This window comes from Phyllostomus discolor, chromosome 15 (assembly GCF_004126475.2).
Source record: "Phyllostomus discolor isolate MPI-MPIP mPhyDis1 chromosome 15, mPhyDis1.pri.v3, whole genome shotgun sequence".
NCBI classification, from domain to species: Eukaryota; Metazoa; Chordata; class Mammalia; order Chiroptera; family Phyllostomidae; genus Phyllostomus; species Phyllostomus discolor.
The window spans coordinates 2,097,044-2,124,578 of NC_040917.2; the positions used below are offsets into that span (position 1 = coordinate 2,097,044).

The following is a 27,535-nucleotide window of genomic DNA, read 5'->3' on the forward strand; positions in this document are numbered from 1 at the left end:
GAAGGGGAAGATCAAGATAGAGAAAAGTCACTTGCAAAATCAATCACTGAGAACCCACATGCTATGCCTTGTTGTCAGCTTTGACTGCTGATGCTGTCTCAGTGAGCTCTCATGGCATGCAGTTCTGCTCTATCCATCCTCAGTGATCTTTCCTGAGTCTTCATAAGGCTCCAGTGAATTAAATGGGCCTCACAGGTCCAGGGCACAGGGAATGTTAGGTGATAGCTTTGCAAATTAACGTGACATGAATTAATGTGATCTTCCTGTTTGTTCATTGAGTGCATCTTGAAATTTACCTTTATAGGGAATTGATGCTTATAATACAGTCAGTGAGATATTCAAAAGCCTAGGAGATGTGGTTTGGGTTGGCAGAGTCAGGAGATGTGCTGCTGTAATCCATCTTCACTTGAAGGCTGAAGACCAGGGTGCCCAGGGCAGAAGACCTGTGGCTCAGCTACAGAATCCAGCACACAGGAGGCAAGGGGTTAAGTTTCCCTCTTCAGTTTGTGTCAGTCAGTATCTTAATGGAATGGATGGTGCCCATCCTCCCTGGGGGGGGGGGGGGCTGCTTCTCTGAGCCACCATTTCAAAGGTAAGTTTACCTGTAAACACAGCTGGACAAACCCATGAATAACTATCATTCAAAAGTTTGGGCACCTTGTGATCTAGTCAAACTTACACAAAACCAACAGTCACAACAGAGCTATTCAGGGGAAGAGTCCCAAGTTAGAGATAATATACATCTGCCCATTGCATGCCAATAGAGGCAAACCAACCACTTTAGACTCATTGTGGTGAATGCTTTCTTAGGGACCTACATGTTGAATGTCAGTTGAAGAGGAAGCTCCCTGTCAGAGATAAAACAAAACCTTAATTGACCTCCATGGGTCCTGTGCCTGCAGAACATGTGGGCCCTGAGTCCCACCTCCTTGCCCAATGTTTACAGCCCCACCTGCAGGAAGGGTTTTATCTGAGCACACACTGACTTCCCTTCTCTGCACCTCTTGTGCAGTAATGTGTGGTGGAGTCCGGGGCTCTCAGGCTGTTCATTTGCAGATGGGCAGTGCTTGAGATGGTGAATTGGCCTTTCACAGATGCAGCATATTCTGTTCTGTGACTGTTAGCTTTGTTTCTCATGACCCCTACCCACTCCAGCTCCTTTCCTGGAGCCTGTTGTGTCCAGTTTATATAGGAGTCACTGAAAAGTGAATCCAGAACCTTTGCAGGAGAGTTTCACAGAACCTCTAGGCCGCATCATGTCTGTACCAGACTCCACCAACTGCATCTCACATCGGACACCTACAGACAAGAGATTTTCATTAGCAGAGCATGCACACGAGCGCACACACATGTGCGTGTACACACACACACACACACACACACACACACACACAGAATGTCCCAGGTTCTCTGTTACCATGCAAAAGCATCAGGGCAAGACCCAGCTCAGCTCAAACTTCATGGTGCATCCTCTGGGTTAATGGCTTCAGGGAGTGCTAACTGCAGAGACCTGTGAGTTGGAACAGATCTCCTTGAGGTTCAGGGACAGCCACAAGTCTAGGTTTATCTGCATATGGTGATGCCCATTTGCATGTGATGCTCTCCTTAGTGACAGAGAAGCCAAGTCCCCGAGTGACAGTCCCCAATTGACTAGAGGGAAAAGTACCCTCATTCTAACGGTGGAGGGTTTTATAAAGGACTGATTAGTCTGTGTGTTATAGAGTTATTATTGTTGTTGCTAAATTCTTCCATCTGTCATTTTAACATAATTTAATTCACAGCAATATTCCATGTGCACAGTGTTTCATGCCATTCAGCTTAGAATAAATCCTTTGTATGACATTGTCCATGTGTTGACATACAGAGCGAGGTTCAGCTCCATTGTCAGCCTCCCTGACTGAGGGCAGTGGGCACTGCAAGGGCTGGTCTCTTGTTCTTTCAAGACAGAATTCCTGACCTTTGTGCATCTGAGCACCGAGATTCCATCATTGTGGAGATAGTGGGAAGAAGGAAGAAACACATGTACAGCCTTTTTTACCTGCCCTGGACACCCTCTGGGCTCAGCCTCTTCATTCTTCTCCCCACATGGCTTAACAACTGTCACATCAAGTGACTCATATGTACACAGCCCATTAATAGTTATTCAGGTAGGTGTTACTATAATCTAAATACCATGCTGTCATTATTACATACAAACTCTGGGAAGTTTGAAAAATGGCATGCTTAGTTAAAATTAAAAAAAAAAAAAACTACATAAATCTGCAGTCCCACTTGGTTAATACTACACCCAAGTGGCATTCATGCCTACACCTTCAAGTGCATAGCAGTCACGTCCCTGTGACCTGGTGACTGGAAGAAACATGCAGTTATGGATTTTACCTCCAGTGAAATGTGGACCTCCATCCAAGCTGATGTTTTAAATACTGAAAGGGCTCATAGATTACACCCACTTCTAATGTTGACTTCTCACTACATCTGTTTAACAGTCTCCCATGATGTTCAACCAGGGAAAATTGCCTATACAAAACACCAGAGAAAAACTACCTTTGAACATCACTGATGATGTACTTTTAACAACATGTGTGGCATCAAATATCCAGGAAGGCAGACCTTCTGGTCATGTTACTCTACAACCCAACTATATTCTTGATGCTGTAACAGTCTACTGTGACCTGGATCATTGGCCAATAAATCTATTTATCAATAATCTGGAGGTAAGAAATGCAATAACAACTTCCGGAAGAGTGATGCCAGTTACAGAACAAATTCCTATATGACTATTTGCTCACTGTAATCTCAGAGTGTGGATGGGGCAAGGGAGCTTCCTCTGTCTTCTCTTACAAAGGACATGTTCACATTCGTGAGAGCTCCACCCTAGGACCATCACTTGACCCAAGGCCCCATGTCCTAACACCACCACGTGAGCTTCAGGTTTTAATAACCTCAGAGTTTTGCAGTGACACCAACACAAGCTCATAGCAACAACAAACAAATCAAATCATGATTCCACCCAACTAGAAGGCTAATTCAGGAGTAATTCCCAGTATAAGGATCCCCATAAATGTGTGGACACTTCTCATCTTTGGAAGCAGAAAGTGGACCCAAGCCATTCAGACCAAGCTGATATCCCTGTAGAGTGGACAGGTTCCACCCTACACTCTGAACAGAGATGTTCATATAACTTATTATTCCCCCTTATTGCATACATATAACTTATTCTTGTTTTCTATGGACTAAATTTGTTTTTCTATCCATAATTATAAGTGACTGTGTGTCCTCACTCATGTTTCCTAGGTGCTCAGTGAAATAAGGAGCCAGGCTCCAGTGTTTGATGTCTGATGCTGACATGTTAAGATTCACCCCTCTCTCTCCTCCTGTGCATATGTGGCAAATATTACATGTAAGTGGGCATTCTCCCTAGTTTGATGCAGGTGGGACAGGGAAACCATACAATACCATTTCATGAGCAGGATCCAGTTCAGAGAAGAACAATAAAATCTGGACCAGACTCTTATTTGAAATGACACAGCCACTCCTGACCTGCTGATAAGTCTGCCTTGCTCTCAACATGCCCCTTGATGAAGGGACAGACACTCCCACAGTCCCTCTGTGTTTGTGATATCGTCACCCTGGGCATCCACACCAAGGTTTGGCAGGAGTGCCACTACATCCACATGATGTCAACTTCTACTGATGGCACAGAGGTGGAATTAAGGCAATGACCATCACCCTTGTGTTTTTCTTTTTTCTTCTGAAACTGGGTTCCTACAAGCCTGCTGCCCACTGTCCAGCATTCATGTATCCTGTTGTTTGGCTTGGACTCTCAGCTGTGTGGGGATGGAGTCTTTGTTGGACCCAGAAGAGCCTCTGGTTGGATTCAGCTGATTTGGGTGAGTTGGTTTGGTGATTCATTAATATAGGGGTAAGCCGATGTTCGTGACATTCTGACTTACTATCGTGTGAGAATGTTTTCCTCTGGTGACAAGCCTCTGTAAGTCAGTTACTGAAGAGGGCATCAAAGAACCATGAAAGGAGGGAGGCTCCCAGAGGGAAATTGCTGTGTGGAGAGTTAACTCCACACCTGCCAGGAATCCAGCCCTTAAAATGCTTCTGCAGCTGCTCCCAAGCTGATTCTTGGGCTCAGTGTGACCCAAACACCCCCTGGTGTCCTGAGTGTCCCCCACAGTCCAGCTCTATAGTGTCCCACAGGAGGTCTGTGCCTGGGGTTACACTGACTTTCTATCACTGTGTCACTCACACAGCAATATATGGCCATGTCCTCAGCTCTCATGTTGTTCATTTGCAGATAGAATGTGTTCTTGTGTTTTCTCTGGGAAATGGTGAATTGGCCCTTCACAGAGTTGGTGTAGTATGTGCTACCACCATTACCAATTGCTGAGTCCCACTCCAGCCACTTCCAAGGAGCCTGGAGGAGCCAGTGCATTCATTCTGTAGTTACTGAAGGTGAATCCAGAAGCCATGGAGGAGAGTCTCAGAGACCCCACAAGCTGCACCAAGCCTCCCCCAGACTCCACCACCTGCACATCACACTGGGCACCTGTAAACACAAAGACATCAGGTCAGGAAACTGTCACCCTCCACTGTTCCTTTCAGTCATATGAATTCACATACCCAGTGTCTCCTTCTCCATAAATCACCTCTTAAAATAGCAACAAGGAAAACACAAACACCATGGTGAGTGGCCTGTGTTCAGTGCTGAGCATGGACTGGGAACACTTCTGAATCTGGAGTTGCGCTCCTGTCCCAGAGCTGCTGGGTCAAGGCTGGGCTGCTTTTCATAAGCAGAGAGGCCCTATTTGCAAGTCCTCCTCCTCCATATTGAGCTTTGGGTTTGTGCAGTGACATAAGGGACAAAGCCCTAGTATGTGACATGTCTAAGTGTGCATGTCTGTTAAGAATTACTGTGCACATTTGAGCCTCTGCCATTTTCAATGACCCAGATGTTCCACGAGATGGGTACATGACCTTGGAGAGTAAATGTTCATAAAAGATCAGTATTTAAAATGAGAGATGCCTTTGAAAATCACCAGTATTGAACACACCAGGAGAATCCAATGCTCATGACCAAAGGGATCATTAGAACTGCAGGAGGTTCCTGTTCAGGTGACAAGTAGTTCCATTGGACCCTATTCCTTTTACAAAGCAATCAGAGTATGAACTGAGAACAGAGGGAGACCCTAGATCATGTGGACCCAGTGTTGGGGGAGGTCTGTGTGGAACATGGGAGACAGAAGCATGAAATATACAGAGATGTACACAGTGCTTCTGGGACACATTGACTTCATGGAGTTTGGTGCTGTATGTTCAGCATCTTCACTGCTCATATTTGTTTTTACTTCCTAGACTCTGGTAAAACCAGGAGCTAACATTGGGGACACAGAAGAATCTCAGTCATGACTAGATGTGCTTAGGTGTAGACATAGGTGGAAATTGGGTAGTAAGTATTTTTAAATATATTTTATTGATTATGCTATCACAGTTGCCCCATTTCCCCCTTCACTCCCCTCTACCGAGTAAACACTCTCCCACCCATATCCCCCCTTTAGTCATGTCCATGTGTCATACTTATAATTTCTTTAGCTTCTACATTTCCAATACTATTCTTACCCTCCCCCTATCTATTTTCAACCTACATTCTATGCTACTTATTCTCTGTACCTTTTCCCTCTCTCTCCTCCTCCCACTCCCCTGTTGCTAACCCTCCACGTGATCTCCATTTCTGTGGTTCTGTTCCTGTTCTAGTTGTTTTCTTAGTTTCTTTTGGTTTTTCTTTAGGTGTGGTTGTTAATAATTGTGAGTTTGCTGTCCTTTTACTATACATGATTTTTTTTCTTTACCTTCTTCTCTTAGATAAGTCCCTTTAACATTTCATAAAATAAGGGCTTGGTGATGATGAACTCCTTTAACTTGGCCTTATCTGAGAAGCACTTTGTCTGCCCTTCCATTCTAAATGAGAGCTTTGCTGGATAGAGCAATCTGAGATGTAGGTCCTTGTCTTTCATGACTTGGAATATTTCTTTCCAGCCCCTTCTTGCCTGTAAGGTCTCTTTTGAGAAATCAGCTGACAGTCTGATAGGAACTCCTTTGTAGGTTACTGTCCCCTTATCTCTTGCTGCTTCTAGGATTCTCTCCTTCATTTTTACCTTGGGTAATGTAATTACGATGTGCCTTGGTGTGTTTCTTCTTGGGTCCAACCTCTTTGGGGCTGTCTGAGCTTCCTGAATTTCTTGGAAGTCTATTTCCTTTGCCAGATTGGGGAAGTTCTCCTTTATTATTTGTTCAAATACATGCTCAATCAGTTGCTTTTCCTCTTCCCTTTCTGGCACCCCTATAATTCGGATGTTGGAATGTTTAAAGATGTCCTGGAGGTTCCTAAGCTTCTCCTTGTTTTTTTTTATTTATTATTATTATTATTATTATTTATTCTTATTTATTTATGATTTCCTGCTTGGTTGTTTGTTTGTTTTTTCTTCTTCTTTCTGGTCCACTCTATTGTTTTGAGTCCCAGTTTCCCTCTCTTCACTATTGGTTCTCCGTGCATCTTCCTTCATCTCTTTTATGATAACCTGCATTTTTTCCATGTTATTTGTGCCCCAAATCAACTGATTCCATGAGCTTCCTGATCACCAGTGTTTTGAACTGTGCATCTGATAGATTGGGTGTTTCTTGGTCACTCAAAAGAATGAGTCCTGGGGGACTGATCTGTTCTTCTGTTGGAGACATCTCTCTCTCTCTCTCTCTCTCTCCCTCTCTCTGTCTCTCTCCTTTTTTTTTTTTTTCCCAGTCCGGTTGATCTTGTTACCATGAGGGGCGGTGCCTTAGGTGTTCACCTGGGCTGGGCACCCCAGTCGCTAGACTGTGACCTTGTATGTGGGGGAGGGGGCAGGGGTGGGGGCGGGAGGGAAAAATGGTGGTAGCTCTGATCTCCTGGGATCTCAGTCCCTTCTCTGGGATCCTGGGTTGCGCGCTCTGCCCTGGTCCACAATGCCACCCCACTGGGTCCACCAGCCGCTGCTTGTGTACTCAGGGTCCACCGCTGTGTCCCGGAAGGCTTACGCGCTCCCAGTTGCCTTATGTGCCCAGTTCTCCCCATCTCTGCGCCCTGCAACCTGCGCCCTCTCCTCGTCTCAGCCCCTCCTACCGGTCTGGATGAACAGGTCTACTTCAACTTTTTGGCTGTCTGACTTCCATTCAGATAAATTCTCTGTCAGTTCTGGGTGTTATTCTGGCTCTAAGTTGTTGTCATTCTAATCTTGGTTGTGCATGGAGGTACGGTGCATCCACCTATGCCTCCATCTTGCCGAAAGTCGGGAGTAAGTATTTTTAAATTATAACAATTTCATTATGAGAAACCTCCATACCAATCACTAACATGGGATAACAGAAAATAAATGAAATCATCATTGATATGAATAACATCATTTTGTTTGCTCATTGATTGCTAAGTAAACAAATCCTTTAAATTGCATCTCCATCCTGGGATTGGTGGATCTAATTTTATATAAATCTGGTCAGGTGTTATAGTTCTGTGCTATTTTCACCATCAGCATCTGTGGTTCTGTTGACATGTGGTGTAGTTGTAGTCAGCAATTTAAGAAACAGAACTGTCCCTGGCTCATCGGAAGTAAATTTCAGAAGCTTCAACTCCTCCACTTTCATCCATTTTCATATCCGCACATGACCCTTGAGAATGCGCTCACTTTTTCCACATGAGGCAGGTGTCATCTCTGCATGAAGTCACATGCTCAGTGCATTAGTGTGGAGAAGAGGAAAGGGATCCTCCCAGGTACATGGATGGTGATATGATGCAAGTCTGGAGCTAGTTCTTGCAGGGTTCTTGTTTCTGATGTTGTGATTTGTCCTCCTCATCTAGCAAGTTCCAGCTGTGTTATATCACTTTTCTCAGAAATAGTCTTACACAGTCATTGTGTCGGTAATATAAAAAAAAATAATAATTCATTTGAAAAGTAACCCATCATTTTTACTCAGCCATAAAACATGATATCCTCAGTGATAAGAGATTTGAATTTTACTATCTGGGACTTGGACAGATCTAGAGAGAATCATGGTGAATAAAAGATCCTAGATGAAGTAACACCAATGCCATGTGATCTCATTTATATGTGGAATTCAATGAAAAAGATAAAAAAGCAGAATAGAAACAGACTCATAGCCCCAGATTTGGGTGCCTGGATTAAAGGGGGAAAGATAAAAAGAAGTACACCTTGACAATTACAGTTTAAACATAAGGAGGTAAATCACAGCATTCTTAATAAAGTCAATAATACTGTGATAACTGTGTGTGGTGCAGTGTGGATACTGGAAATACTGTCCCATCACATCACAAACTGTTAAGTTTCTGACCACTCTGCTGTAGGCTAGAAGCTCATGTAATATACTGTGGAATGACAATTGGAATTGCAAAAAAAAAAAAAAATAGATTTAACACAAATTCCTCAACAGGGTACAACAAGCAAGAGACATGGCTGAATCGCAGGGCTGTACTCACAGGTTTCACATTTACTGTGAAAATTCTGAACATCTTTAGGTTTATTAGAGATGCCCATTGAGAACCTTGGCCTAGTATTGTTTGTTGGTGGCCCCTACCTCAGTAACACCCTGGGGAATGCTAACCAGGATGTAGTATTTTAATCTGACTTGTGCAAGGGTCTTTTGTGATCCTCCCAGAGATTCCAACTTTGTGGATAATTAACATTGCATGACCCCTTGTGATGTGTGTTTTCCATCAGCCTTGACATCCACACAAAGCTGTTGTGTATCCCTCTGCCTCTGTGTGGAGTCACCTACCCTTCATTCTGTGATCATGATTCCAAGTGCTGGATGATCCTCTCAGGGTACAGATGGACCCTCATTTAACCTAAACCACTTCTTATCATTTTCATATTAATGAGGAAGAGTTTTTCATAGTGGAAGACATTACCAACATGGTAGAAGACAGAGGACAAAGGGACCATGTTCATTGGGAGACAAAGGATGAAAGTCCTAAACTATATTGTAGGACATGTGTCACCAACCAGGTCCCTAAGCTCTATTCAGATACAGTTCCTCCCACTGAGGAACAAGCCCCCATAGGACATGCTTCTTATTATGAAGCTGCCTTTGAGTGTCACACAAACCACTTTTGGGCTTTAATGCCTGAAGGTCTCATTCCTGGATCAGAGTGGCTGAAAATTGCTGCACCTAGTGAGTTAAGAAAACCATCCTTGTATCCAGTTCCTCAGATTCAGATATAGAGCACTCACAGAAATATGCTCACTGACTGTGGTTCTCATGTATTATTGAGTTTGGTAAATGTTCTGATAGAATAGGATGTTTACAGCCACCTCATGTTCAATCTTATTTTAGATGTTTTCATGAAAAGAGGAAGTCACAGGCCCTCAAAGGAAATTCTTCCCAGCTCCCTCTGCACCTACCTCTGGCAAGCATCCTTGAGCTTGTACGTGCCATGCACTTCAAGCATGTGCCTGCTTCCTCAGCATGTGCCCTACAGGGGAGGGTCTTCTCTGCACTGACAGGATGTGGACTTCTCAGCATCTCTAGTCCAAAATTAGAGGCTGTGCCCTGACTTCACAACTCTCCCTAAGTGACTTATTGTTCACTTTGAGAGACCTCAGGATACAGAGAATTTGCCTTGCTAAACTCTAGTGACTCAGCAGGGAGCCCCTAGTCCAGACTCTGTTAAGCAACTGCGGGGGGTCCCATCCCTGGAGCTGCAAGATTCACTGACTTATCCAACACCCATGAACCCTGAAGCCCTCAGGAGCTTTGAGGCCTCAGATGTCCTCAGGTTCTTCTGCCTTCAGGTTCCATGTGATTAATCCAGCATGCGGTCTTAATGACTTTGCACTTCTAGTACTCAATAAGTCATGCACATACAGTGATGATGTTCATGGTAATGATCTACAGGTCTCCCTTGTCCCCTGTTCTTAGCACATGGGTTGGTCCCCCACACTGACCCTAACCTAGCTAGTCTGATTTGACAACAGAACAAAAGCAAACATGTCAGACATACAGAACACCAAGGGTCTATTTTTTTTTTTTTACTCATTATCCAAGAGCCTGAAACATGAAGACTCTGTGGTGAGAGGGGTCCTGGCTTGTCTTGAGGAGGGTCAGAAGCAGAGGACAGTTTTCTAGTCACTGTGAACACTGACTTGATATGTGGGAATATCACACTCTTTAGAGCCCACAAGTCTCCCTTCTCAGAGCTCACAGCCAGGAGTCCTGAGAGCAGAATCAGGAGGCCAGGTGTCTCCACAGGAGCAGAATCAGCTGCTAAGGCAGGGACAAAGAACCAAGAATATTGGGCCTGGATACTTGGAGTCCTTTTTTCTATAGTGATAGGATTTTTTACACTATGTGCCTCGTGTCTTGAGTGCCCCTAATGTCTTGAGCACCCCCTGCACTTCAACATTTTTGTCTTTCTAGAGAAATGCTTGTGTGTGGAATAACACTAATTTTATTTCTCTGAGTCTCTCACACAGTAATGCTAGGAGGTTGTTGGGAACTACCCTGCCTAGTTTCAGAAGCTGTAACCCCCTGCCAAGGCTAAGGCTGGATGAGTGACCTTGGGACCATAAGCCACTGAGGAGACAAAAGCTTATCTCCCTGGCAGGAACATTACTTCTGCTTCTTCAACTTCATCCATAACTGGCCCTCAATGCTTGGTCGATTAGCCAATGACGGGTAAGATTCCCCAAAGGGAGAATGATCTAAGACATGCACGTTCATGTGGGAGGCTCCCAAGGACAGACTTTGAGGGCTACAGCAAAAGGGGGTGATGGACCCTCGCCACTCAGCTTTGGCAAAGCCCGTCCTCATTGTCTGATAGAAATCTCCTAATCTCTTGGCTGCCTTACTTCCCTTGCTCCACCTAAGCCTGAAACAATGACAGAGGGTGGTGCATCCCTGTGCTGGAAAGGGCCTAAGAAAGAATATGTAAAATCCTGTGAAACCTGATTTGTTTAGAATGCTCTCAATTAACTGATAAGGTTCCAAGCAAGAAGCAAGTTTGTTCCTTAAAGTTTTACAGCTCTTTAGCTATGTGACCCTGACTCAAAATAGATCCTCAGGCTTCTTTGTTTTCTATTGTTTGATCCTTACTTCCTGGCAATGATTAATGAGCTTTACCTGAATTCTTGTGTAAACAGACCCAATAAAAACCCATTGAGGAAAAGGCGCTTGGCCCTTCTCCTTTGAGAGATCAGCCACCTTTCCTCCCCAAACAGATCATGTGTTGGTAGACTTGTTCTCATCCATGGCAGCTGGGGGGCTCTGTGGGTGGAGCACACCCCCTCCCCCGAAAGTATCTGTCTGCAGATGGACATCCACATCCATCCATATTGGAAAGAGGTGTGAAGACATGGAATAGACCAGTCCTATATTCACTTTGGTGGAAATTTTTTGCAATGGATATTTGGGGACAAGGATTCACACCTCAAGACAAGATCCTGCAGCCCAGGGTCCCAGTGTGACAAAGATAAGCCCCCATAACTTCTGGCTGCAAAGTTGAGTGGGGATGAGTTTAGTGGAATAAACTAGGATCCCAGGCAGTTTTTCTTAAAGAAAACACACACGGATGCACTCATAACCTGATCGACAGCACCAGGGTACCAGCTTGAAAGGTACCAGTGGCATACAAGCAAAAAATGAAGTGTCTGAGATCAAGGCAGTGATGGAGGACAGCTTTCTCCCAGACAGAAAGTCAAACAAAGTCTATTGTCGCTCTTCTTATCCCTCCCTGCATGGATCCACTGAGCTGGCATGCGAGTGCCATATCAGAGACTCCATGAACCATGGTACAGCTGTTGGCCCTGCCCTGGAGTTCCCTGAAGGCAACATATCCTCCAATGTATAGGTTCACCCAAGGGGTTAGCAGTGATATGTTCATGTAATGGCTGGTGTTGGCTCATGCTTCACAGCTTTCTAAAACCCTATCATTTGCTCAGTGCCAAGAGGTCTGGTAGTAGCAGCTGCCAGTGTAGGTTCAGAGTTTGGATTTTCCCAGGACACTCAAAGTCCAGCACAATAGCAGCCATCTGCAAACTGTTTTATAGCTAATTCAGGGTGCCCCCAGGTAGAACACAGGGGGGTCCTGATCTTGGCCTGCACTACCTAAAAAACACTAGAGACTGTGCACCCAGTGGAGAGCCTCAGACTATCTAGGGGCTCAAATACCTTTTTCCTGCACACATGATTCTCCTAAGAGGGAAAAAGTAGTTGCTCACTGGTCACAGACAGTCCTTGCAGCATACTGGTGTATGTACATATCTCCCATTGACCTACCAACAACAATCAAGGCTCAACTATAAGAGAAGGATATTCTCATTCCCTCAATGTGTGCATCTCCAGTACCCATCATGGTTGATAGGGGAGGATGTGCACCTGGCCCCTACAAAATACCTACTAACATGAGGCCACACTATCGATACAGAGAGTCAAAGCATCTCTACCTATTACATAGAAACAAACACGGAGAGGCTGCCAAAATTAGAAAAAAAAGTGCAAATCAAATCTCTATAAAAATAATAAACCAAATGGAGATAAAGCAATCTATCAGACACAGAGTTCAAAACACTGGTTATAAGAATGTTCGAGGAATGTGGTGAGGACCTCAACAGCATGGAAAAAAAAAAGGATCCATTCAGAAATGAAAGATATACTAGTGTAATTTTTTTAAACAACAATTTACAGGAAAACAATAATAGAGAGCATGACCCAGAATCCAATCAATGATTTAGAATGTAAGGAAACAAAAGAGAAAAAGTGGAAGCAGAAACAGAAGCAGGAGGAGAAGAAGGAGGAGGAAGGCACTGCCAATGAGAATTACACAAAGGAAAAATAATCCAATAAAATGATGATAGTGTGAGCAGCCTATGGGGCAACCACAAACATTCCAACATTTGCATTGCAGGGATTCCACAGGTGAAGATAAAGAGCAAGGAACTGGAAAACTATTTGAAAAACAAAATGAAAGAAAACTTTTCTAATATGGTGAAGGAAATAGACATGTAAGTCCAGGAAACACAGACAGTCACAAACAAGATGGATGCAAAGAGGCCCACTCCAAGACACATCATATTTAAAATGCTAAAGGTTAATGATAAAGAGAATATAAAAAACAGAAAGAAGAAAAGCAGTAATTTACCTTTAGGGGGATTCCCATGAAATGGTCACCTTCTCAAAAGAAACTTGAATGATCAGAATGGATTAGAAAGTAATATTCAAAGTCATGAAAAGCAGGGGACACAATTGCTCTACCCAGTTAAACTATCATTTAGCATCAAAGGACAGATAAAGTGCTTCTCAATCATGTACCATGCTCATGGATTGAAATAACTAACACCATCAAAATGTCCAAAACAAGAAGCAATTTATAGATTCAACACAATCCTTATTCAAGTACCAATGATGTTGCACATATACAGAAAAACATTTCAAAAAATTTATATAGGACCATAAATGACCACGATAGCTGCAGTGATTTTCAGAAAGAACAAAGTAGGAGGAATCACAATACCTGATATCAAACTGTATTACAAGGCCACTGTAATCGCAACAGCCTGGCACTTTCACAAGAACAGACACACAGATCAGCGGAACAGAACAGAGAACCAGATATAAACCCAAGGCTCAATGGTCAATTCATATTTGACAAAGAAAGCAGAAGCATAAAATGGGGTAAAAATAGCTTCTTCAACAAATGGTTTTGGGAGATCTGGACTGCTATATGCAAAAAAAAAAAAAAAAGATGAAACTCGATAACCAATTTACACCATAGACAAAAATAAATTCAAGGTGGATAAAAGACTTAAATATAAGTTGTGAAACAATAAATGTGCTAGAGGAAACACTGGCAGGAAAATCTCAGATATTCCACACAGCAATATTTCCACAGATATGTCCCCTAAAACAAGGGACATAAAGGAAATAATAAACAAATGGGACCTCATCAGATTAAAAAGTGTCTGCATGGCTAAAGAAAACAGCATTAAAATGAGGAGAGAACACACCATATGGGCAAACATATTTTCCAATGTTTCCTCAGACAAGGGTCTGATTTCCAAAACATATAAAGAACTCACAGGACTCCACTCCAGGAAGGCAAAAAAAGAAAAAAAAATCCAATAAAAAATGGGCAAAATACTTGAACAGTTCTCTAAGAGGCCATACAGAGGGCTCAGGTACATATGAAAAGATGCTCAGTATCACTTGCCATAAGAAAGATGCAAAGAAAAACCACAATGAGATATCACTTCACACTGGTGAGAATGGTCATCTTAAAGAAAATAACAAACACGTGTTGGAGAGGATGTAGAGAAAAGTGGACACTAGTGCACTGTTGGTGGGAATGCAGACTGGTGCACCCACTGTGAAAACAGTATGGGGTTTCTTCAGAAAACTAAAAATGACATTGCCTTTTGAACCACTGATTCCAGCACTGGGATCATATCCTAAGGACCCTGAAACAGCAATCCAAAAGAACCAATGCACCCCAGTGTTCAATTTACAAAAAGACAGGTGCTGGAAGGAAACTAAGTTTCCATCAGTAAATGAATGGATCAAAAAACTATGGGATATTCACATGAAGCAATATTACACAGCAGAAAGAAAGAAGGAGCTCCTACCTTTTGTGATAGCATGGATGGAACTGGAGAGCATTGTGCTAAGTGAAATAAGCAAGGCAGTGAAGGACAGCTATCATATGATCTCACCTGTAAGTGGAACCTAATCAACAAAACAAATAACCAAGCAAAGTATAAGGCGAGACATTGAAATTAAGAACACACTGACGGTAATAAGACAGGAGGTGGGAGGAGGTAATGGGGGATGGGGAAAGGGTTTTCAGGAACAACTATAAAGGAAACATTAAGTAAATCAAGGGCGGTGGAAGCAGGGGAAGGAGGTGGGATGCCTGGGTTGGGGGCAAGTAGTGGGCAGTAAATGCAGACAACTGCACTTGAACAACAATAAAATAGAAATGGAAGAAAAAAAAGAATTGAATGTTACTAATTGAATTGAGTGTTACTAATTGAAAATAATTGAATGTTACTAATGTTCAGTATGCTGCCACAAGAAAACACTTAAAAAACCCCTTCTCCCCAACATTAAAGAAGTTCATCCTCACCAAGCCATTATTATATGAAATGTTAAAGGACTTATTTAAGAAAAAAGTTTTCCAGATAGCAGGGTGTGTGGAAGAAGGTTGAAAAGGTTAGGGGTTTAACTACAATTAAGTAGTTACAGACTACCCACGTGTGTGTAAGTAAGGTTCAGGAAATGGATTACCCAAATAACTTATAAACATCAACCATGCATATGAGTGATGGTTCATGGACACTTGAGGGAGTGGGAGTACTGTGTACAGGGGGCAAAGGGGGGAATTGGGAAAAAAGACTGTAATATCATACTAAACGCAATATAATTTACAAAAAGCAGTGGTCTTCATGGCAACCAAAGCCTCCAGAAGAGGCCCTGAGCAATTCACTGAGACCTGCACAATGATGGTGTAACAAGAGCAAGAGAGAGCTCCTGTACCAGCTGAGCTAATTAATTATGAAGACAACGTAATAGCACTTAACACAGCAGAGGAAGACCCCTGTAGCTACTGTCCTTTCTGGCAGGTCGAGTGTACCAGAAACTATGGGAATGACAAAGAGCCAGACCAGAGTCCTAATGGGCACACATTCAAATGCCATTCCGGTGGGACTCAGGTGTCAGGATTGCCAAGCAGTGAATTTAAAACGACTCTGATTACTTGATAGAAGCTATTAGGAAAAGGTAAGCAGGCATCAGGATCTTAAAGGTAACTTCAGAGGAGTGATGGAAACTAGAAGAAATGATGGAATTGAGAAAATGACAACACTACCTCAGAAATGAACACAACAGTTAACAGGCTCACAAGCAAACCCCTGGGTGTCAGGAACTCAGGATAAATGTCCCCGTAAAAAATCACCTCACCCTGGTGGGATGTCTTTTGCAAAATGACACAGAACAAAATAAATAAATTAAGAGCTGGTGATAGTGTGGAGAAACCCACTCTCTGGATGAGAAGGAAATAAGAACGAAATTATAATTTCCATTTTATATTCATGATTTGTTTCCATCGTGTGGTGCATTCCTCATGTATTATATTATATTGACATTTTATTTTACAATTAAAATAAACTTTTTAATTTTCCATATTTAAAGCAAATAGACATACAGTAACAACACTGCTTTCTTTTTTTAATTTTTTAAAGATTTTATTTATTTCTTTTTAGAGAGGGAAGGGAGGGAGAAAGAGAGAGAGAGAGAAACATCAATGTGCAGTTGCTGGGGGTCATGGCCTGCAACCCAGGTGTGTACCCTGACTGGGAATCGAACCTGCAACACTCGGGTTCATAGCCAGCATTCAATCCACTGACCTATGCCAGCCAGGGCATGCTTTCTATTGTCAGTGACACCGTTAGTAAGAACTTGAGTTATGCTTTTCCTGTGATTAATTAATTGTAATCAGATTCCTTTATTTTCAAGTAAAGACATGGAGTGCTAGAGCACCTAATAAAGGATCAAATCAGTACGTACTACAGAATGCCTCATTCTGGCCCAAAAACGTATTGTTATATCCTTACAGAGACCCTAAAGATACTAACTCAGGTGGTGTTGACAAGGATTGCCTCCTTGTCAAACCTCAGTCAGGCTCCCCTAAGCCCTCTTCTCAACCACACTTTGACCTTGGGCTACAGTGTCCATTTTTGTTAAACCTGCATTGCCCACTTTTAGGAAGAATCCTGTCTAGAGGGAATTGTCCTCCCATGTTAGCTGATGAACTTGGCCTTTCATTAGCAGGAATCCTGTCAAAATGTTTCAGCAAGAATCACTTTACCTTGAAGTCTCCTTTTAGTAATTTCCTTGCTCTTACCCCCGCAACCTTCCCCTTGCTGGCAAACACCCATTTTCATTGTCGTGTTCAAAACTGAGCCGAGTTCTATGTTAAGGTCTCTTTTCCTAGATTGCAATGGTTCATGATTAAAATCTGTCATATAGTAAATAGTATGTTTGTTTTTCCATTTTTTCAAAATCCTTCAGGATGAAGCCATGCAGCTTCTAGGTGTTCATTAAATAATAAAAAACAGGGCTTGGGAGAGGTATTTGCACTTCCTTGTTCCTTGCAGAGTTATTCACTTCAGTCAATAAATTTAAAAAATAAAACAGCTCAGTGTCCATCCTTGTATAAATGGATAAATATATGCTGTTTAATCATGGCTGAGGGTTACTCAGCCTTCAAACGGGAAACCGTTCAATAAGCCACAGTGTGGTTGAAACTAGGTGGCATCGTGCTCTATGAAATAAAGTTGTAATAGAAAGGCAAGTATTGTATGAGTCCACTGATTCTATGAATTTAATTCCCAGAAGCATCTGAAGGCACTCAATACCTAGGTGTTCTGAAAAGTAATTGCAGGAAATGGAGTATCACTGGATTGTCTATTGACCTGGAGTCCCATGCCAGGGGGAGAACCAAAGATGGAGCCTCCTAGAGGAGACAGTTGCTGTCAGGACAATGTCAGAACTGATGATGGATGCTGTGCACTCACAGGAGCCTGGAGTTGTTTGGTTCTGTGTGTGGAGCTGTCTGTCCCTCAGGGCCCTCATGAGAGTGAGGGAACCATCAGTCTGCACAGAGTACAGCTTCCTACTTGGGAACAGAGATGAAGGGACAGAAAGCCCAGCCAGCCACTTTCATCAATTGATTACAGAGTCAAAAATGTATTCAAAGAACTTTCCCTCCCTGGGGTGTTGGATCAAGCTTTATATAAAACTGGTCAGTCAGAATGGTTCAGCTTTATTTTCACCACAAGCATCTATGACTCTGGACAAATGATATAGTTGTAACCAGGAATGCAAGAGACTGGTTCATCAGAGGTAAACTTCAGAATTCACCTTTCCACTGTGTTTCATCCATTTTCATGGCTGCCCTTGACCTGAGAGAATGCTGTCACCACATCCACATGAGATGGGTGTCACTTGGGCATGAAGTCACATGTTGTGGGGATCAGTGGGCAGAACTGGAAGGAGATACTCTCAAGTACAGGGATGGTGAGCTTCTAGCCACTATTCTGCAGACTAGAAGCTCATATAGAGCCTGGCTGGTGTAACTCAGTGGATTGAATGTGGGCTGTGAACCAAAGTGTCATAGGTTCGATTCCCAGTTGGGGCACATGCCTGGGTTGCAGACCACAGCCCCCAGCAACCGTGCATTGATGTTTCTCTCTCTCTCTTTCTTCCTCCCTTCCCTCTCTAAAAATAAATAAATAAAATATTTTTTAAACAAGCTCATATAGAGTGAAATATAGAATATCAACAGGAATTCAAAGGCAGGAAAGGAAAATCATCCCAAATTCCAGGGGGGGCTAAGGCAAGTGTGTGGTGCTGACTGCAACAGACAGGAGTCATGGCTGAGTTCCAGGACTGTGCTCACACGTTTCATCTTTACTTGGGAAATTCAGAATGTCTTGTAGGTGTCTTAGTGACTACCATTGATAACCTCGACCTAGTATCATTCATCTCTGATTCCTACCTCAGTAACCAACTGTATACTGCTATCAGTACTTACTATAACAATCTGACTTGCTGAAGGGTCTTTCCTGTCTTTCCAAGAGTGTTTAACTCTGTGCATGATACACATTCATTTTCCCCTTGGCATGTGTATGGTCAGCCTGGACATCCACACAAAGCTGTTGTGGGTCCCTCTACCATTTGTGTTGTTATAGGCACTTGGTGCTGTGACCATTATTCCTAGCCAATAACCATCACCACCAGGGTTCATTGCTCTCGGGGGGGGGGGGTAGTTCATCTGTCTCTGGTGCTCGATGTCCCATATTCACATGTCCTGCTCCTGGCCATCTTGGATACTGATCTGTGTGGGGTTTGTGTGCACGATAGAGCTGAGCAGATCCTTCGGGTAGATTCAGCTGATGAAGGTCAGAGATATTGATGATTCATTGGTGTTGGAACAAGAGTGTCTGCAAGAAGCTCTCCTTTTTGTCCATGTGAGAATGATGTCTTCCTTTAATACAGAATTTTCTAACTCAGAGAGGTCAGAAGTGAGTGCAGAATCAGGAATTGAGAAAATATGCCTGAGAGAAACTGTTACAAGAAGAAGAATATGCTCAGGAAACCAGCCCCAAACTCAAATTGCCCCTGTCCCTGGGAAGGTCCTTGTGTTCAGTGTCCCTAAACAGCCCCTTAGGGTCTCAGCCTCCTGCAGGGAACTTTGTCTCTGGGCACATGCTGATTTCTCCTTATGGTGTCTCTGGCAGAGCAAGAGCAGTGTCTTCAGCTCTCAGGCTGTTCAGGGTTAAATAAACTTGGCTCTTGGAGGCATCCCTGGTACATTTACCTGTCATTTCATTGTTGGTTATATACTATACTTCCATTGCTCCATGTAACACCAACTCACCCAGCCAGTTTCCTGGAGTCTGGTGGGTCCAGTGCATAAAAGTTCATTAAAAAGAGTCCAGTGACATCACAGGTAAAGGAGAGGGTCTGCAAGTGCTTCACTCATGCAGCTACACCTTGGATAAGACCCCTGGGGACAAGGTGCATCTTTCCCTGTCAGTCACACATAGTCAACACCATCCCATATACCCATGTCTGACATCTGAGACATTGACCCTAAGGGGCTGTCACTGGGCACAGGCGTAGACACGATAGCCCCATCTTTTCTAGAGCACAGCTGTGCTATCTCCAGACCCCTTGGACCCATGTAAGGAGAGAGCTATGAGTCCCTATAGCCCAGGGGAGGTTGTGCCCTGGAGCTAGAAGAGAAATTAAACTGTGGTCAGGCCTTTCTCCTATAAGTGGAGAGAGACAGCAGACAGTCACCCTGGTCACTCTGGGGCTTCTGTTGGGCTGTCTCTGCTCTTGAATTTACTCACCATGCTTGTCAAGGTTATGGGATAACCTGGTTTATTAGACACAATGGAATGAGATAAAAGGACTGCCTGACCTTTGTGAGCAAATAATAAATCATTGACTAGATGAGTAGGAAACATTTAGATTATCAAGCATCTTACAAATTAAAAAAGAAACTCCCCTTGTTCAGACAGTTTCTAAAGCCCAAAACTCTAGAATACATTTAATTCTCAGAAATGCACTTGTTTTCATACAGATACTATCTATTTTTGTAGAAACAGTAAAGGGAAGTCATAGTAAATACCCAATGTCTTCATTTCTGAACTTTTATAAGATGCTGATGAGTTTGCTTGCTGTAGAGTTATTCCTGTTGCTAATTTATAACATTGGTCCATTTAGCACAGTTTAATTCACAGAGATGTTCCACATGCACAGTGCTTCATGCTCTTCAGCTCAGAATAAATGTCCTCTACAACCTTGTCCCTGTGTCAACTCACAGAGTGAGGTTGATCCCCATCATCAGTCTCCCAGGGCTCAGGAGGGTTGGACCTGCAAGGGTTATTCTTTGTGCTTTCAAGTCAGTATCCCTGCCCAGTGCTCATCTGTGCACTGAGAGTACATCACCAATGAGAGAGTGTTGCAAAAGTTATGAACACATGTGGAGAATTTTAATTCCCTAGACAACCTCTGTGCTCAATCTCTTCCCCTCATCCTTCAATGGCTTGTCCACTGTGACATCAAATGACTGAGGTGAATGCAGCGCAGTGGTAACTATTCAGTAAGGGGTTACTCTGATCCAAATGCCACACTGTCATTATATATAATCTTTCAGAAGTTTGAAAGCATGACAAGCTTAGTTAAAATGATCAAACCTAAGTGGAGTCTCAAACCTCTGGTCAATGCTGCTCCTGAATGCTGTTCCTGCCCATGCCTTCAAGCACACATCAGCCAGTTCCTTGTGATGTGGTGACAGGTAGGACCATGCATTTGTGGATCCTACCTCCAGTGAATCCTGGACCTGGCTCTATGCTGTGTGCTAAATACTGAAATGGTTCATGGATTATATCTACTTCTAATACTGCCTCCCTGATAAATGTGTTTAGGAGCCTCCTGTGACCTTCACCCAGGAAATTTGTCTGTGGAAGAGAAATACTGGAGAAAAACTGCCCTAGAATATCCTGGAAGGAAACCCATTCAGTGCCTTTTACAACAAATATGGCAGCAAATCTCCAGGGAGTCAGCTCTTGTTGTCATGCTGCACTACAATCCTAATCCACCCTGGATGTGGTAACAGATTACTGTGGGCTGGGTCACTGCCAACAACAGACACATATTTCTCACAGATCTGTTATTGGGAATCAAACAACAGATGCTGGCAGAATTGATGTCTGGGAAGAAGCTGCTTACTAGTTAGTTGGCCATTTGTTCGCTGTGATCTCAGAGAGTGGACGGGGCAAAGGAGCTTCCTGACTCCTCTGTTATAAAGGCCCTAATGCTGTTCATGAGAGCCCCGCTGTAAGACCATCATTGTCCCAAGGCCTCACATCCTAATGCTGACCATATGCCTCTGGTTTTAACACATGAGTTTTTTTTAATATATTTTATTGATTATGCTATTACCGTTGTCCCATTCCCCCCCTTCTCTCCCCTCCACCCTGTGCCCCCCTCCCACCCACATTTCCCCCTTTAGTTCATGCCCATGTGTCATATTTATGAGTTCTTTAGTTTCTACATTTCCCGTACTATTCTTGCCCTCCCCCTATCTATTTTCAACCTACATTCTATGCTACTTGTTCTCTATACCTTTTCCCCCTCTCTCCTCCTCCCACCCCCCTGCTGCTAACCCTCCATGTGCCCTCCATTTCTGTGGTTCTGTTCCTGTTCTAATTGTTTACTTAGTTTCTTTTGGTTTTGTTTTAGGTGTGGTTGTTAATAATTGTGAGTTTGCTGTCCTTTTACTATACATGTCTTTTCTTTATCTTCTTTTCTTAGATAAGTCCCTTTAGCATTTCATAAAATAAGGGCTTAGTGATGATGAACTCCTTTAACTTGACCTTATCTGAGAAGCACTTTTTCTGCCCTTCCATTCTAAATGAGAGCTTTGCTGGATAGAGCAATCTGGGATGTAGGTCCTTGTCTTTCATGACTTGGAATATTTCTTTCCAGCCCCTTCTTGCCTGTAAGGTCTCTTTGGAGAAATCAGCTGACGGTCTGATGGGAACTCCTTTGTAGGTGACTGTCCCCTTACCTCTTACTGCTTCTAGGATTCTCTCCTTCGTTTTTACCTTGGCTAATGTAATTATGATGTGCCTTGGTGTGTTTCTACTTGGATCCAACTTCTTTGGGGCTCTCTGAGCTTCTTGGATTTCTTGGAAGACTGTTCCCTTTGCCAGATTGGGGAAGTTCTCCTTTATTATTTGTTCAAATGCGTGCTCAATCTGTTGCTTTTCCCCTTCCGATTCTGGTACCCCTATAATTCGGATATTGGAACGTTTAAAGATGTCTTGGATGCTCTTAATCTTTTCCTCAATTTTTTGAATTCTTATTCCATCATGCTTTCCTACTTGGTTGATTCTATCTTCCTTCTGGTCCACTGTATTGTTTTGAGACTCATATTCCTTCCTTTCACTATTGGCTCTCCTCCGCGTGTCTTCCTGCATCTGTTTTATGGTAATCTGCATTCTTTCATCTAAATTTCGTCCAAAATCAACCAGTTCCGTGAGCTTTCTGATCACCAGTGTTTTGAACTGCACATCTGATAGATTGGCTAATTCTTGGTCGCTCAAAAGGATGAGTCCTGTGGGACTGAACTGCTCTGTTGAAAACATATATATTTTTTTTTCCCCCTGTCTCTCCTTTTTTTTTTTTTCCAGTCTGGTTACTCCTGTTAAGGTGGGGGGCGGAGCCTTAGGTGCTCACCTGGGCTGGGCAACCCAGTCGCTAGATTGTGACGTTATATGTGGGGGTGGGGTGGGAGCGGGAGCAGGACAGGAGAAAACAATGGCGGTAGTTCCGTTCCCCTGGACTCAGACCCTTGTCTGGGCTTCTGGGCCGTGAGTTCTGCCCTGGTCCACAATCGCTACCCCTCTGGGTCTGCCAGCCGCAGCTTGCGTACTCAGGGATCACCACTGCCTTCTTGTGCCCCCGGAGGCTTTTGCGCCGATTTCACGCCAAACCTTCCCCCGACCTCCGCACCCCGCCGACCCGAGCCAGCCCCGCGCCCGCCCGGCTCATCTTCTCCTACCAGTCCGGATGAATGTTACAGAACACACAACGGGGGCGCCTGAGACGATATACTATTATTAAAAGAAGGCCCTGGTCCGTTATGTCCACCGCCCTAGGAAAGACGTCTCTCAATGCCAGAGATACGTGAAAAGGAAATAAAATGTTTATTTAATGCTATACTAACTTAAAGTAGTGACCTAATGTCTTTATCAAAAAAATCCTAAAGTCCCTAAAAACACCCACAAACAGACACAGTCCTTCCTTCCTTCCCCCTTTGCCCAGTCCAGAGTACCGTATCTCAGGAAAGGAAATAGAAGTCCATGGCTTAGGTAGTCTTCTGGTTCTTCCCAGTTAGAACTCCATCTCGACTGGGAGACCTCCCTGGATTCCCGGCACCCTCAGCTGAGTCACCAGGATCTCTGCTAAAACCAGGTGGTGGTTCCCCCTTCTAAAGCTGTGGGGGTCCCCACTCTGCCAGGCATGTGGTCCTCTCTCTCTCAGGGCTGCAGGAAGGGAGAGTCCCCACTCTGCCAAAACTGCATGGTTCTCTCCTCCAAGGCTGTCGCGTGGTTCTCCCTCTCTCAGGGCTGCAGGAGTCTCCACTCCGTCAGGGCCGCGTGGTTTCTCTCCCAATGGCTGCCATGTCTGGGTTTAAATCCCCCGCGCCAATCTTCTTCTGCAGCCCCCATTTCCGACTCCTCCTACACTTGGGCACACTTGCCCTCAATTTGCTGTCTTCTCCAGCTTTTCTGGTCACCATCGTGGGTCTGGGCAGGTGTCACCCCATGTCATGGAGCCAATCTTCTCCCAGCTCCCACGCAGGTGCTGTAACTCAGGGGACCTGCCTCCCAGGTCCCATCTTGGGGGGAAGGTCCCTTTCCATCCCCCTGGTCTTGAGCATGGCCATAGCTATTTAGCATATCTAAGTGACCAGCCAAAGGCTATAGGTATGCTAAATGACCATGCCATAGATTAGCTGCAAAGCTGCCCCGCATGTTCTTGCTCTGTGTGCCCCTTCCCCCAGCTCACACCTGTTGGGGAAGGGGTGAAGACACCTTAAAATCTCCTGGACACCTTGAGTTCTGGACGCCATTTCAAATGCCTATTTGGGGTCCCCCCTCTTGGCTACACCCTGTAACATGAACGCGTCTACTTCAACTTCTTGGCTGCCCGACTTCCATTCAGATAAATCCTCTGCCAGATCTGGGTGTTATTCTGATAGTAAATTATTGTTGTAAATTATTGGTTTTCTAATCTTGGTTGTACGAGGAGGTATGGTGCGTCCACCTATTCCTCCATCTTGCCGGAATAACACATGAGTTTTTGAGTGACAAAAACACAAGCTCATAGAAACAACTAATGAATTAGATAATGACCCCACCCAGATGGAAAGCTACACCAGTACAGCTCCCCAAACTCAGAATGCCCATATTTCTGTGAAAGGATCTCACCTTTAGGAGCAGAAAGGGGTCCCGAGACTTTAAGAATGAGCTGACAACCTTGTAGGGTGGACAGGTTCCATGCTATAATGGGAACTAAAATGTCATGTAACATATTATTATTTTCATTATGCTTACATATAACCATCACCCTCATTCACCCTAATTTTCTAGGGACTGAAATCATTTCCTACCCATACTGGTTGGTAGTTTTGTGTTCTCACTCATATTTTCTGGTGTTCTGTGAATTAAGGAGCCAGGCTATAGTATTTGATGTCTGATGCTGACATGTTGAGGTTCACCCCCCCTCTCTCCTCCTGTGCACATGGGGGGAATCTGATATGGAAGTGGGGATTCTCCCTAGTTTGATTTAGGTGGGAGATGGAAACCACACAAACCCCTCCTGTGAGCAGGACCCTGCTCAGGGGTGAACAAAAAACCTGGACCAGAATCCATATCTGACATGATGCAGCCACTCCTGACCTGCTGAAAAGTCCTCCCTGCTCTCAACAGATTCCTCAATGAAGGGGAAAACTTTTCCATAGTCCCTTTGTGTGTGTGACATCATCACCCTGGGCATCCACAGCATGGTATGGTTGGGGTCCCTCTACGTCCACATGATGTCAGCTGGTACTGATGTCATGAATGTAGAATGACCATCAGTACCAACGACCATCAACCCTGGATTGTTTTCTCCCCATGGATCTGGATTCCTACAACTCTTGTGCCCACTGCCCAGCATGCATGTGTCCTGCCACTAGTCAGCTTGGGCTCTGAGCTGTGTGGGCATGGGCTTCTTGCAGTTTCCAGCAGAGCCTCTGATTGTATTCAGCTTATTTGTGTCAGGAGGTTTGATGATTCATTGATGTTTCATTAGAATAAGACAAAACAAATGTATGTGACTACCTCACTTTGGAGCATGTGTGAATGTTTTCCTCCTGTGACAACAAGCCTCTGTAACTCAGATACTGAAGAGGCCAGCACAGAAACATGAAGGGAGGGAGGCTCCCAGAGGGAAACTAGTTTGTGGAGAGTCAACACCACACCTGGCAGGAAAGGAGCCCTTAAACTGCATCTGCAGCTGCTCCCAAACTGATAGTGTGCTCAGTGCGACCTGAGTGTCCCCTGGTGTCCTGAGGGCCCCAAGCAGCCCAGATCTCTTGTCTCTTTGAGGGCGGTTTATGTCTGGGTTCAAAATGAATTCTCCTCACTGTGTCTCCTGCACAGTGATACATGGTCGTGTCCTCGGCTTTCACGTTGTTCATTTGCAGGTAGAGCGTGTTCTTGCCATTGTCTCTGGAGATGGTGAATCGGCCTTTCACAGAGTTGGCATAGTTTGTGCTACCACCATCATATCGAATGCATGAGACCCACTCTAGCCCCTTCCCTGGAGCCTGGTAGACCCAGCTCATCCAGTAGCTACTGAAGGTGAATCCAGAGGCTGCACAGGAGAGTTTCAGGGACCCTCCAGGCTTCACCAAGCCTCCCCCAGACTGCACCAGCTGCACATCACACTGGACACCTGCAAACACAAGGATGCTGGTTAAGAAACTGACACCCCCTAGTTTTTCTCTCAGTCATGTCCACTAGCATGCTCAGTGTCTCTCATTCTCCATAAATTACCTCTTAAAATAGCAACAAGGAAAATCCAGCTGAGCCAAAACTCCATAGTGAGTTGTCTGTATTCTGTCCTGAACACAGGCTGTGAACCCCTGGGAATCCTAGGCTGGGCTCCTGTCCCAGAGCTGCAGGTTCAGGATTGGGCTGCTTTTTATGTGCAGAGTGGACTCATTTGCATGCCTCCCTGCTATATATGGAGCCCTGGTGTTGGACACTGACACGGTCCCAGAGTGTGACATGTCTAAGGGTCGAGATGGTGCATGACCTAGGAGAGTAAATTTTCATAAAGAAGAGGGATTTAAATTGAGTGATACCTTTGAAAGTCACCACTAATGAACCCACTAAGAGGATTCAATGCTCACAAGCAGAGGGAGAATTAAAAGAGCAGGATGTTGTTGTTCAGGTCACAGGAAGTTCCAATTGACCTCATTTCCCCTACAAAGCAATCAGAGTATGAACTAATAGCAGAGTGTGACCCTAAAGCACATGAACACAGTGTTTGAGGAGGTGGAGGGTCAATGTGGATCATTGGGAGACAGAAGTGTGAACTCTACATAGAAGCAGACCGTGCTTCTGGGTCATGTTCATACAATGGAATTGGGTGCTAAATGTGCAGCAACCTCACTGCCTCATTTTGTTTTTATTCTCTATTCTCTGCAGTAAAACCAGATTCAAATATTTGGACATAGAGGAAACTCAGTCATGACCAAATCTGCTCTTCTGAAGATGTAGGTAGAAATTGGATAGTAAGTATGTTGACATTTTAGAAGTTCAATTATGGAAACCTTGATGCAAACCACTATTGGAAAATAACTGATGTACATAAAATAATAATGGATACCAGGACTATTATTTTTATTTATCCCTTGATTACAAGAAGACTAAATCATTGAAGACAGTTCCCATTACTGGAGTTGGTGGGTGTAACTTTATATAAAAACTGTTCTTCATTGCTGGTTCAGCCTGATGCCCACTCTCAGGATCTGTGTTTACATGCACATGTGAAGTACCTGTAATCAGAGAGCAGGAAAGGGAGTAGATTAGGCCCCTTGGTTCTTATGCAGTTAGTTTCAGAAGAACCATCTTCTCTTTCTCTCTCTTTCCCTATTCATGTCTGCATAGGACCCATGGGAAACTGTCACTATGGTCAAGCCTGATGGGTGTCCACTGAACTTGAACCTGATGCCCTGAATGTATCAATGTGAAATATAGGAAAAGGGTCTCCATGCATGGGGCTGAATGATTAGGGATGATAAATGAACCTCATTTCAGCTGACACACTCACTCTGACCTCCAGACTCTGCAAGAATAAA

At 43.9% G+C, this 27,535-nt stretch overlaps 1 gene segment (V, D, J or C); it reads right to left on the bottom strand.

The window, feature by feature from the left end:
- Window positions 1-346: 346 nt before the first annotated feature.
- Window positions 347-26,336, bottom strand: LOC114489637. The segment is given in 3 exon segments: window positions 347-454; window positions 25,814-26,124; window positions 26,226-26,336. Coding segments are annotated over 3 exon segments (465 nt in total).
- Between the last annotated feature and the right edge of the window lie 1,199 nt (window positions 26,337-27,535).